Genomic DNA, 13,807 nt, shown 5'->3' with positions numbered 1-13,807 from the left:
ACCATTCATTCGTTCATTTATTAACTACCAGCTATATGCTGGGCGCTGATCCTTATATATGAAAATGTTTATTTCCTTTGATTACCAAAAGGCAGATATGCTGTTTTGCCATTTTCTAGAATCTAAAGGCTCAGATGCTTTACTCAAAGCATTCATATATTTATTCTGTAATTTTTATAGTGATTGAATTGAAAATAGTTGACCAGTACAATAGTAGCTGCATTTTGCATGTGCTCTTCCTCAAGAAACTATCATGTAAAAATTAATTTCATGAATAGGTACTATTTATGTATTACCTCAGTCAGGCACACTGAGCTAAACACTTTATGTAAGTTAGTGCGTGTGATTCCTCCACAACTCTTGGAGGCCAGTACTGTTATTACTATCACCTGTTTTATAGGAGGAACGTAAAGCTTAAAAGATTAAGAAACTTGCTCAAGGTCACACAGCTAGGTGAGTAGAGGCAGGTTTAAAACCAGGATTAAAACTTAAAATTCCCTCTGTACTCCCTTTTATCTTCCCAAATATCAGAATGTAACTTTTTCAGAATATTCTTTATCTTTTTCTCTAAAAGTAGGTATATAATCAGAATAGATAATTTAGGTTCAATGCTCACTTAACCCATACTTTAACTCTGCCAAAGATAAGTACTCCATATTATTTATTCTTAATTCCTTAGGATCTAACACAGAGCCTGGCATAGAGTAGATGCTTAAGAAATATTTGTTAAATGGATCATGAGATATCGTAGAGGTCCAAAAGGTAAACTGCATACATAAAAGTCAAATGTGTACATTTAGAGCGATGACCCAGCAAATCAAAATCAGCCTGCAAGGGCAGATTTTCTAACTGAATGCAGTGATTATGGAAGAAACCACAGACTGGCCACATGTCTCAGCATGACTCCTAGAGATGAAATTCTGCCTAACAACAGAGGCATTTTGTCTTTGTTTACAGACAGTGGAATGTCTTTGGCAGGACTTTAATGATTCCACTTCAGCAGCATTTTGACAAGCAAGTTTAGCAATGGATGAGACCAACAATAGCGAATCAACAGTGAAAAGTTCACTCACAAGTCAAGACCAAACATTCCATTTGAATATTTTGCTTGGCGGCAAATGGGGGATTCTCTGAACAGTGATTTAAAATTTGACATGATAATAGGGAAGAAAGAGCACTTCCTCACAGAGCACCTCCATGCAGCTTCTGCTCAGCAGACATTGGAAAACAAGTTGATTAGAACATTGTTGGGTCGTGTGTTTGGTTGTATTTTTTTTTGGTAGAGCTGATTTGATCCACCTCAACTTGTGGGTGTCAGTACTGAGTATGTCAAGCAAGGAGGGAAACTGGAGAAAAGACACTGGATTAAAAGTTGGGCAGAAATACATTTTAGTTATGCTTCTCCCAGTATGTATCTAATTGAGTGACTTTGGGCAAGTCACTCAAGCACCTTCAGTGCTTTCGGTTATAAAGTGTAGGAGTCAGGCTGTATCCTCTACTAGGCCACAGCTCTGTCAAGGTAGGTCTATGGATAGAGACCTATTAATATTTGTGGTTTCAGTCATAAGCACACAATCATATTTTTAGTGAATTGAACATATGTAGTGGATGGATGACTGTATTTGCAGTTGAACAGGAGACCGACTCATCTTTCTCAAAGGAGGCACTACTTGCATTAGGATAGTTCTTTTTGGTTCTGTAGAGTGTGTCACTTTTGGGGTCTCCTAGGCACTAAAGGCCAGCAGTAATCCCATGTGATTTCTACGAAAAAATATGCCTCCTTTGCCAAACACACCCATGAAAGATGCCCCTACTCAGGGTCCCATCTCTTTCCGTTTTACCAACAATATTCTTTGAACTAAAAGTGATGTTTTTCAAATGCCATTTACTAAGTCTCTCTCCTTTTTACCCCAGGCATATGCTATGATGCTGTCATTGTCTGACAAGGAGTCCCTCCATTCTACATCCCACAGTTCTTCCAACGTGTGGCACAGTATGGCCAGGGCTGCAGCGGAATCCAGTGCTATCCAGTCCATAAGCCACGTATGACGTTATCAAGGTTGACCAGGGTGGGACCAAGTCCAACAGTAGCATGGCTCTTTCATATAGGACTATTTCCAAGACTGCTGAGCAGAATGCCTTATAAACCTGCAGGGTCACTCATCTAAAGTCTAGTGACCTTAAACTGAATGATTTAAAAAAGAAAAGAAAGAAAAAGAAAGAAAAAAGAAACTATTTATTCTCGATATTTTGTTTTGCACAGCAAAGGCAGCTGCTGACTTCTGGAAGATCAATCAGTGCGACTTAAAGTGATTCAGTGAAAACAAAAAACTTGCTGGGCTGAAGGCATCTTCAGTTTACCCCACCTTAGGGTATGGGTGGGTGAGAAGGGCAGTTGAGATGGAAGCATTGATACGAATGAACACTCCATAGAAACTGAATTCTCCTTTGTACAAGATCACCTGACATGATTGGGAACAGTTGCTTTTAATTACAGATTTAATTTTTTTCTTCGTTAAAGTTTTATGTAATTTAACCCTTTGAAGACAGAAGTAGTTGGATGAAATGCACAGTCAATTATTATAGAAACTGATAACAGGGAGTACTTGTTCCCCCTTTTGCCTTCTTAAGTACATTGGTTAAAACTAGGGAAAAAGGGTATGTGTATATTGTAAACTATGGATGTTCACACCCAAAGAGATTAAGTCAGTGAAGTAACCTATTCACCACCAGTATCGCTGTACCACTAATAAATTGTTTGCCAAATCCTTGTAATAACATCTTAATTTTAGACAATCATGTCACTGTTTTTTTAATGTTTATTTTTGTGTGTGTGTTGCGTGTATCATGTATTTATTTGTTGGCAAACTATTGTTTGTTGATTAAAATAGCACTGTTCCAGTCAGCCACTACTTTATGACGTCTGAGGCACACCCCTTTCTGAATTTCAAGGACCAAGGTGACCCGACCTGTGTATGAGAGTGCCAAATGGTGTTTGGCTTTTCTTAACATTCCTTTTTTGTTTGTTTGTTTTGTTTTCCTTCTTAATGAACTAAATACAAATAGATGCAACTTAGTTTTTGTAATACTGAAATTGATTCAATTGTATAAACGATTATAATTTCTTTCATGGAAGCATGATTCTTCTGATTAAAAACTGTACTCCATATTTTATGCTGGTTGTCTGCAAGCTTGTGCGATGTTATGTTCATGTTAATCCTATTTGTAAAATGAAGTGTTCCCAACCTTATGTTAAAAGAGAGAAGTAAATAACAGACTGTATTCAGTTATTTTGCCCTTTATTGAGGAACCAGATTTGTTTTCTTTTTGTTTGTAATCTCATTTTGAAATAATCGGCAAGTTGAGGTACTTTCTTCAAATGCTTTGTACAATATAAACTGTTATGCCTTTCAGTGCATTACTATGGGAGGAGCAACTAAAAAATAAAGACTTACAAAAAGGAGTATTTTTCCCCTCTGTGTGGTATTTTTCCTTCATGCAATTTTACTTTCCCTTTGGGATCCAATGATTTAAAGATATGATGACTGGGATCTTGATGACCTACAGATATGCGGAATGTAGAGCATGTTTGTTTGTTTTGAGATAGCATAAGTGATAGTTCTTGGGCAACAATGAGTCTCGCTCATTGCTCTGAACTTTCCCCATGTGGTGCAGTCAGGGCTCAAGTGCACCACAACCCAGTCCTGGTATCACTTCATGTTCACAGCATCCACTTAAATTAGGACAAAGAGCGACTTACAGGTTTTCTACAGATGGTATGCCAAAAGGAACTCAGTTTCTTATTTTTGTTTTTCATTATGCAAGTAGTATTAACTGATTCACAAAGGGGGCAAGGGGCAACCTTTGACATTTCTATGCTTCTTTTAAGTTTTTGTCCACATGCAAAATATCCTTTTTTCATTGTTATAACAGAGTATAAACATGATTTGCTTTTTCTTTCTTTGCTTGTGTCAAAAAAAAAAAATTAGACTGCATAGTGCTACAAATTCTTCAAAATAATAATGTAGCAGTTTCCCAATATTCCATCATTTGATCTACTATAATTTCCTCCACCACTTTAATTTTGTTGAAGATTTTTCTGCTATTTGCTAGTCAGCAATTATATTTTAATTTTCAAGCATATAATTGTTTCTGTGTGTTCATATATGTATATACAGAGTTGGAATGTGAGTGGTAGTACTTCCATAAGATAAATTCTCTGCTGGGGAGCCATTATTTATTTTTTTGCTCTTTAAGCATAATGCCAAATTGTTTTAGAGTAGACTTATTCCAATTTTGGCTGATAGTAGAGATTTAACAAGGCCTGAATAAATTAGTATGGCATGTAGAAATAGATCCAGACCAATTTTTTTCATTTAGTTGTTTATTCATTCTTAGCCACAATATCAGATACATAGAGAATCTCCTTGCATCCTTTCTAAATGTGGGTAGAATAAGAATTAAATATATAGGGTATGTTTATTGCTTTTTTTACAGAAACTATGCACAGGAAGTCTTCAGAAAATATATTTAAGCTATAAATCCATTAACTAAGGCAAATAAGAGTTTAGTATTTATGACATAATAATGGCATATGTGAGAAAAGAGAAATCTAGAATATGCAGGGCATTTTTCATTGTTTTAAATAATGTACCAGGCTGGGTGTGGTGGCTCATGCTTGTAATCCCAGCACTGTGGGGAGCTGAGCCAGGAGGATCACTTGAGCCCAGAAGTTCCAGACTAGCCTGGGCAGCATGGCCCAGCCCCGTCTCTACAAAAAATACAAAAATTAGCCAGGAGTGGTGGTGCAGGCCTGTAGTCCCTGCTACTTGAGAGAGGCTGAGAGGTGGGAGGATCACTTGAGGCTGGGAGATGGAAGCTGCAGGAATGTACCACTGCACTTCAGCCTGGGTGACAGGGCAAGACCTTGTCTTAAATATATATACAAATTCTGAAGCAGTTCAAGTGTTCCCAATGCAACTGGCTTCTTGTTAGACTTTGAGCATAAACTTTCAGTTGTTTGCTAATACTTGGTTCCTCCAAATTCCAAAAAGGCATTCAACCTTACATTTCTGCTTGTTTCCTCCATTTATTTAGCCAGTAGCCCTTCACCATAAGGCCCTGGAGAGGGACAGTGAGATATGGTGGAGACAATCTTGGACCTGGAAACTGAAGGCCTGGGTCTGAGTTCTGGCTCCACTACTTTACTGGCTTCAAGGTCTTGGGAAAGTCATATATCTCCCATTCCATCTATGAAACAACAGTAATAATAACTGCTGTGCCTACTAACTCACTGGGATTCTGTGAATGTCAGCAATCAAAATAACTTTTGGAAAATATTTGGTAAAAGTTCTATAAATACAAAAGATTTTATAATTTTCATGGTAACAGTCAAAGGAATAGAAGATATGTGTGTGTATACACACTAAGTTGTGAGAAGAAATTTATAATACAACAGAAATCTAAACTTAAAAAAACTGGATATGGAAGTTTAGGGAAAAGTTAGATATTTCTTGAAAAAATATGTAGGTTTAAAAAATAACACAAGCTGAACTGTTTTAAAACATGAGATGCCCAGAATTATTGTTTATTTATTTTTTCTTTTTTTCTGAGACAGAATCTCCCCTTTGTCCCCCAGGCTGGATCGCAGTGGTGCAATCTCAGCTCACTGCAACCTCTGCCTCTCAGGTATAAGAGATTCTCTCACCTCAGCCTCCAGAGTAGCTGGGATTACAGGCACGCGCCACCATGCCTGGCTAATTTTTTTTGTATTTTCAGTAGAGATGGTTTTTCATTATGTTGGCCAGGCTGGTCTCTAATTCCTGGCTTCCAGTGGTCCACCCACCTTGGCCTCCCACAGTGCTAGGATTACAAGCATGAGCCACCGCTCCCGCTCGTTTTTTGAATTGACAAATACAAATTGCACATATTTGTGATATATAACAGGATATTTTGATATATGTATGCATTGTGGAATGACTAAACAAGCTAATTAACATATGCATTACCTTGCTTTTTGTATGTGTGTGTGTGAGGAAAGCACGTATAATCTATCCTCTTAAAAATATTCAAGTAATCAAAATATTGTTATTAATTATAGTCACCATGACGTATAATAGATCTGTCAAACTTTTTTTTTCAGTATAATTTTTGAGGACTCTCAAAAAAATTCAAGAAAAGGTAAGAAAACACATTCAAAGAGTAGGCACATTCATAATTTTATTTTTAAATAATGACCAGTTACCAATATTAATTTCCGTAAAGAATAAAGAAAATTATTTATTCATTTTTAAACTGACTGTTATGTTGATAGCACGCTGGAAATGTGTATATTCATTACCGCAACTAATCTTCACAATAGGCCTACAAACTGGTAGTCTTATTCCTGTTTTACGGATGAGGAAAACTGGAGCTCAGAAAATTTAAGAACCTTACTCCGAGGAACCCAGCTGACTGCCTGGGTATCCAGGAGGGCTGACTCCTTAGCCCACACTTAGCTGAGAGTCTCAGACCTCCTGATTCAGGCACAGCTAAAGTAAAGCCAAAATGGGGCCGGGCGCGGTGGCTCACGCCTGTAATCCCAGCACTTTGGGAGGCTGAGGCGGGTGGATCACGAGGTCAGGAGATTGAGATCATCCTGGTTAACACGGTGAAACCCCGTCTCTACTGAAAATACAAAAAATTAGCAGGGCGTGGTGGCGGGCGCCTGTAGTCCCAGCTACTAGGGAGGCTGAGGCAGGAGAATGGTGTGAACCCAGAGGCGGAGCTTGCAGTGAGCCAAGATGGCGCCACTGCACTCCAGCCTGGGCGACAGAGCAAGACTCCATCTCAAAAAAAAAAAAAAAGCCAAAATTGAATATTCCAAAGCTGAGGAAATGTGCACCCCTCCAACCCCCACAGTGAGGCTGTCGGGATGCAAATGTGCCCAGGAGACATTTAGGCGTCTGAGTTTTGGCTGTGAAGGTTTTGAAAGGTGAGTGCCAACGATTGGTTCCCAGGCTTTTTAAATTCAGGTTATCTCAAGTCAGAACCAACAACAGCAGTGCTTTTGAAAGATTCTAAATGTTTCCTTAATAAGAGCCTTATTTACCTTGTTTGCAAATTCCTAGCAGGTAGCTTAAGTTTCCTCTTTATTCTTTTTGGAAAAAAAGAGTTATACAAAACCTACATTTTGGATTTATTAACGCGGAAAGACTTAAGCCCTTTCTAAAACGATTAGCAGACTCATCAGGAGAGAAAGCAAGTGCAACTAAGAAGTGTTCTCATTTCATTTTCTCCAGGTTTAAAGAAACTGTTAATGAATGGAAGGAATGCAGAGAGAAGTGGCAAGAATGGAAGAAACTTACCAAACAAATTGGATCCTAGAGCCTGAATAGACTTTAGTGAACTGGCTAGCTCTTCCCCAGGAGAACTGGGTTAGTATTGAATTGTTCCTTATATTCCGCATAACCATTTGTCAGTACAAGAGGCTGTCCTTGGTGCAACATGTATTTCAAAAGAGAAGAGAACTACCTTGCATCCATTAGAATGTAGGATGACTAATATTTTTAAAAAATCACTGGTGAGAGTGTGGAAAAATTGGAACCCTTTGTATTCTTGGTGGGAATATAAAATTGTGCAGCCACTATAGGGAATAGTATAGTGGTTCTTCAAAAAGTTGTGATACCACTTATGGATATACTCTCAAAAGAGTTAGAAGCAGGGGCTCTAAGAGGTATTTGTCCACTCATGTTCATAGCAGCATTATTCACAGTAGTGAAAAGGTGGAAGCAACCCTAGTGTCCATCAATGGATAAATGGATAAACAAAATGTGGTATATACATACAATGGGATATTATTCAGCTTCAAAAATAAGGGAACTTCTGACACATGATATAACTTGGATAACCTTGAAAACATCATGCTAAGTGAAACAAGCCAGTCACAAAAAAAAACAAATAATGCCACTGGGCGTGGTGGCTCACGCCTATAATCCCAGCACTTTGGGAGGCCGAGGCTGGTGGATCACTTGAGGTCAGATTTCAAGACCATCCTGACCAACATGGTGAAACCCTGTCTCTACTAAAAATACAAAAATTAGCCAGGCATGGTGGCACGCAGCTGTAGTCCCGGCTCCTCAGGAGGCTGAGGCAAGAGAATCGCTTGAACACAAGGGGCAGAGGTTGCAGTGACCTCAGATTGTGCCACTGCACTCCAGCCTAGGTGACAGAGCAAGACTTTGTCTCAAAAAACAAGACAAAACAAAACAACAAATAATGTATGATTGCACTTATCAGGCACCTAGAGTAGTCAATTCATAGGAAAGTAGAATGGTGGTTGCCAGGGGCTGGTGGAGGTGGGGAATGGGAAGTTGTAAATGAATATAGGATTTCAGTTTTGCAAGATGAAAAGAGTTCTGGAGATTGGTTACACAACATTGTGAATGTACTTACTACTACTGAACTGTGCATTTAAAATTTTAAGATGATAAAATCTTTGTTATGTATATTTTACCACAAATGACAAAGAAAAAAAAATACAATCTCACTCTGTCTATGTGGTTCTTTTGACTGAAAGAATTTAATTCTATTCAGCTCAAGGAGAGAAGCAAATTATCAGGTGGATGTGGAACAGCTTACACAATTGAAGGGAAATCTGGAAAACCAGGCCTCATACATAACCCAGAACCAGTGGGTAGGCAAGAGTAAGAACAAATAGGTAGCCTTGGGCTGCTATCATCAAGATGCATCAATTGTCATCATTTTCAGTCTTCTTTTTTTTTTGTTTTGGTATCTCTGTGTCCAGATTTAAATTTTAGAAATAGAATAAGAAATTATCCCTGCTTGAGCTCCAGCACCATCGAGAGCACCATTAATCCCACCTGAAGGTGTGGCAGGAAAGACTAGTTCCTACGCAGTCATATAGAGAGACTCCACAAATCAGTGTCAATAAGTTATGGACATCAAAAACAACAAATATCCATACCACCTGTATCACTGGAAAGCTTATATATAAAGGTCAATAATTCCAGGGCCAGGTACATAATTTGTTAGTGTCAAGGGTGGAGGGATATCATAGATAGCACATACGAAATTAGAACTGCGGCCGGGCGCGGTGGCTCAAGCCTGTAATCCCAGCACTTTGGGAGGCCGAGACGGGCGGATCACGAGGTCAGGAGATCGGACCATCCTGGCTAACACAGTGAAACCCTGTCTCTACTAAAAATACAAAAAACTAGCCGGGCGAGGTGGCGGGCGCCTGTAGTCCCAGCTACTCTGGAGGCTGAGGCAGGAGAATGGCGTAAACCCGGGAGGCGGAGCTTGCAGTGAGCTGAGATCCGGCCACTGCACTCCAGCCCGGCGACAGAGCAAGACTCCGTCTCAAAAAAAAAAAACGAAATTAGAACTGCATCAGAAGGACCTCTAATCCTAATCTTTTAGAGAATTCTTGAAGAATTGTTTTGCTTTAAATGCTCCAATTATTAATTTTACTGATAACTCTACAAGACTCATAGTGAAAGAGATTCTTAGTTTAGGAATTTATCCTAAAAATTTGTAAGCATTACATACTAAGATTTGCAAACATGGATGTTGATTAAAACATTGATAATAATAAAAAATTATTATTTACAAAGTAGTCAGTGAAAGAGACTCAGAGAAGTAAACTATGCTGGCTGCATGTTTAAGTACATGAGTAGATAATCTCGATATGTTATTAATGGAAGAAGCAAGTTACAAATATCTGGAAGCTATATCTTGTAACATTTCACTGGTTGGCAAGATAATGCATGAATTACATTTGCTTTATTCTTGTTGCTTGTCTGCAATTTTACATTATCAAAAAGAACATGTGTGGCTTTTTAATAAGGCAAACTTTACAAAAACAAACAAATTCTTTTAAATTAGTTAAGCAAAGAGCAAATTAGGTAAAGAGAACAAAAAGAAATCTTGTGTGCGAGAGTGACAAGGGCCTTCTAATCATGCACTGTGAGGGTGGGCTGAGCCCAACCTGCTCACTATGCAGGTAACACAGTGAGATCTCAAAAGAGGGATGGTGGTTTTGTCTAAGGTGCAAGATCATATAGTTAATTTGGAGTCCAAACCCAAGTTTCTTCTTTCTAGGTCACTAGAGTGAGGAGTGGGTTATGAGCAGAGTGGGGTAAAATCCTGGTATCCAACAAAGGAGGTTGGGTCAAAGGCTTCTGTAGTAAGTTCAGGGGTTAGATTACCTCCAAATGTGCTCAAATTGGCTCTATGCCACAAAAGCCAAAGCTGAAGTCAACTTCAGTTTGTTTTCATGTGTTGCAAATGAAAGAAAATATGTCTTAATGACAACAAACGTATTGTCCATATTATAAAAGTAGAGTGTAGTATCCTTTTCCCATATGTTGATTTATAGCAATTTCATTCCTGTTTGGGGCTCTAACTACTTATCAGAAATGGTGATGAACTAATAGTGATGAACAGAAATAACCAACTAAATAAGACTGAGCTCCTGTAAGCAAGAAAGAAGTGTTAAAAGCATCTTATGTAAAAAGTCTGCCCTAGTTTGACATCTCAGAAGGCAAAGCTGACTTTCCATACTTTCTCTCCATTATTTCCTGGTTTTGGCTCCTTCCAAGCATTTCTTGTAGGAAGCAGTATCTTTAAATCAGGTTAAAGAAATCAGGAGAAAAAAGAATCAGAGATCTCCCAAAGAAGCAACATTTACGAGGCTAGCAGGAGGCCAGCTAGTGTCATGACCTTGTCAGAAAATATGTCCTTACCACCACCATTGAAGTCATCCTGGTCTGTGATAATCATATGTGCTTCCTTTAAAACAATAATACATTATTTTAGGAGGGATGACATTTTAAGTGATTTCAATCAGCATTAGTGAATCTGATCCTTTTCTCTGTGATAGTTATGGGAGGAAACATATTTTTAAGAGGCCAAAAGAGGATGAAAATGAACGTAAGGGGACAGATTTGAGGCCCTCTCTGAAGGGGTAAGACTGGGCTGTATGAAACTGAGGATGGTGGCAGCCATCCGAACAATCTGTCTTCATGGGCTGGGAGAAGGTGCCATAGGTAGGGGGAGAAGAATACAGCTTTTGTTTTTGTTTTGTTTTGCTTTGTTTTTATCAAGGACCAGTTCTTTCATCAAAATTCACTTTCTAAAGATGAAATTAAGGACTAAGGTCTTCAATTTGACAGAATAAAAAGGCAGTAACAGAAGGATAAGTTGGAAAGTTTCCTGTTCATAGTCTTCTAAGTCCAGTAATTTTTGTGTATAACTAACTAAAAAGTAGTTGCTGGGTCATTTCATTTTTTCGTAAAATACCATCCAAAGGTATAAAATGTTAAAGAATAATTAGAGATGGCTCATGCCTATAATCCTAGCACTTCGGGAGGCTGAAGTGGGCGAATCACCTGAGGTCGGGAGTTCAAGACCAGCCTGACCAACATGGAGAAACCCTGTCTAATTAGCCAAGCATGGTGACGCATCACTGTAATCCCAGTTACTCAGGAGGCTAAGGCAGGAGAATCGCTTGAATCTGGGAGGCAGAGGTTGCAGTGAGCCATGATTGGGCCATTGCATTCCATTCCAGCCCAGGCAACAAGAGAGAAACTCCATCTCAAAAAAAAAAAAAAAAAAAGGAAAGAAAAAAAAACAGAAAAAGAAAAGAAAAAAATAATTAGAGAAAGTGGAATTGCTCTCATTAATGTTAGCATTCAGAAGCACTTTAGGACTATTGCATAGGTTTTACTGGGTACCACAGTTCTTAGAGAGACAACAGCAATGTTGGAAAGGCACAGATGTAGAGTCAAAGAAATCTGCAATATTATCCTTTTTGCCACAAACTAGCTGTGTGATCTCATGCAAGAACAGTGAGCCCCACATTTTAATGATTTAGATAGCAACTCAACTTTTGCCTTACCTCTAAGCCACTTGTGTCATTTATTTAACATTTCTTTGTCTTGATTCATTTTTTACAGCTTGATAATCTTATTTGAAAAGAACATGTAAATAGAAAACTACTTGCCATAAATATAACAATAATAGAAATACACACAATGAAAAACTACAATATTATTAGATTTTAGTGAGATACAGATGCTCTTTAACTTATGATGGGGCTACATCCTGATCAACCCATAGTAAATAGAAAATATCATAAATAGAGAATGCATTTAATCCACCTAACTTACCAAATGCCATAGCTTAGTGTAGCCTCCCTTAAACATGCTTAGGACATTTACATTATACTACAACTGGGCAAACTCATGTGGCGACACAGTACACAGTACACAGAACCTGTATGTATAGCATACAGGTTCTTTACACTCGTGGTTGTGACCAAGACTGAGAAAATTGGAAGTATGGTTTCTACTCAGTGCATATTGCTTTTGCACCACAGTGACATCGAACCATCATAGGTCGGGGACCATCTGTACTTGTGATTGATGTTACTGCATATGGAAAAGCACACATTCTTGTTAGGGAGATCCACGTAACTAGGTCTGTCTAATGGGCCATTAGGTGTAATGACATTTCACATTACTGGTGCAAGTAAAATTGTTTTTTTTTTTTAGATGGAGTGTTGCTCTTGTTGCCCAGGCTGGAGTGCAATGGCACGATCTCAGCTCACCGTAACCTCCTCCTCCCGGGTTCAAGAGATTCTCCTGCCTCAGCCTCCCGAGTAGCTGGGATTACAGGCATGCACCACCATGCCTGGCTAATTTTGTGTTTTTAGTAGAGATAGGGTTTCTCCATGTTGGTCAGGCTGGTCTCAAACTCCAGACCTCAGGTGATCCACACACCTCAGCCTCCCAAAGTGCTGGGATTACAGGGAGCCACTGCGCCCAGCCTACTGGTCCAAGTAATTTAGTTTCATTGCACACTTCTCTCTACCCTCTTCCTATAATGTGACAAAGAAAGCTGCAGGTTTCAGATGACACAGTTCTAAGATGGTGGAGCCTCAGCCTTGATCCCTAAGTGACAGTGGTGCATCCCTGTTTCATCCTGAATACAAACCCATATAGGGCATGCACTGTAAACAAGAAATGTGCTTTTGTTCAGTTTAGGCTCGGAGACATTGGATGTGTCTTTTGCCCACAGAAAAACTCAACCTATCCTGATTAATACAACACTGTTTCCTGCCCGACTGTGGGCTTTTGGTCTACTTGTTCTTTATTTTAAAAGGGGATATTAATGAAGTATTAGAGAGACGTTAAAGAAATATTAGCTCTGATTTGAGACTTTCTTCCTTGTGTGTGATGAAAAACTTAAGAAAAATTAAAATGAGAACAATTTTCTTTCATGTACTTCAAATGTATCCCCGCTCCTTAAAATATACTGGGAAAAGTTAGTCAACGCTTTGGTTTTAATTTCCTTATCAAGAAAATGATAGTAAACCACTGGCTTTATGATGATGAGAGAAAAACATCTGAAGATGGCAGTCACTTAGCATAAAATAAAAATGTTAGACAGGCTATGTTTTAATGTTTCATGACATTTTGCAGTGTAGCATAGTATTTTAAAGGGCAAATGTTTCTTTAGCACCATTCTAGGCTCTGGAGGTAGAAGAAAAGATGAAATTTTGGTTGAGGTAAGCTTCTCTGAGCAGATGATATTCATGTAGAGACCTCAGTGTTGGAAATAAGTCCTCCAAGAATGATCTGGGTGAAAGTGTAGCAGGTAAGGGGAACGGTGTGTAAAGATCTGCAGACACCCTGATAGATGTGGTGAAAGAGTAGAGTCAAGGAGACCAGACACCCACGGAACAAGTTGTAGAAGACACAAAATAGTGTCTCATTTGAAATATGAACTGTAGAACTAACTGAGG

At 38.7% G+C, this 13,807-nt stretch overlaps 1 protein-coding gene across 16 annotated transcripts in view; it reads left to right on the top strand.

Moving 5' to 3' along the window:
• MECOM (MDS1 and EVI1 complex locus) overlaps positions 1-3,471 on the top strand; it is a 616,769-nt gene extending 613,298 nt beyond the window's left edge. For 9 of the 16 annotated variants that reach the window (XM_033211643.1, XM_033211642.1, XM_033211645.1 and 6 more), the window contains one exon: positions 1,915-3,463. In XM_033211643.1, coding sequence (XP_033067534.1) covers positions 1,915-2,049 — 135 coding nt within the window. In that variant the 3' untranslated portion in view covers positions 2,050-3,463. Of the gene's footprint in view, positions 1-1,914 lie in introns of all 16 variants that reach the window. The other 7 variants (XM_033211656.1, XM_033211644.1, XM_033211657.1 and 4 more) reach the window with 2 other exon arrangements.
• The last annotated feature ends 10,336 nt before the right edge of the window (positions 3,472-13,807 follow it).

The sequence above is a fragment of the Trachypithecus francoisi genome, unplaced genomic scaffold, assembly GCF_009764315.1.
Source record: "Trachypithecus francoisi isolate TF-2019V2 unplaced genomic scaffold, Tfra_2.0 Lachesis_group0, whole genome shotgun sequence".
Classification (NCBI taxonomy): domain Eukaryota; kingdom Metazoa; phylum Chordata; class Mammalia; order Primates; family Cercopithecidae; genus Trachypithecus; species Trachypithecus francoisi.
Note: the sequence above shows the minus strand (reverse complement) of the source record. Positions and strands in the feature narration are given on the sequence as shown.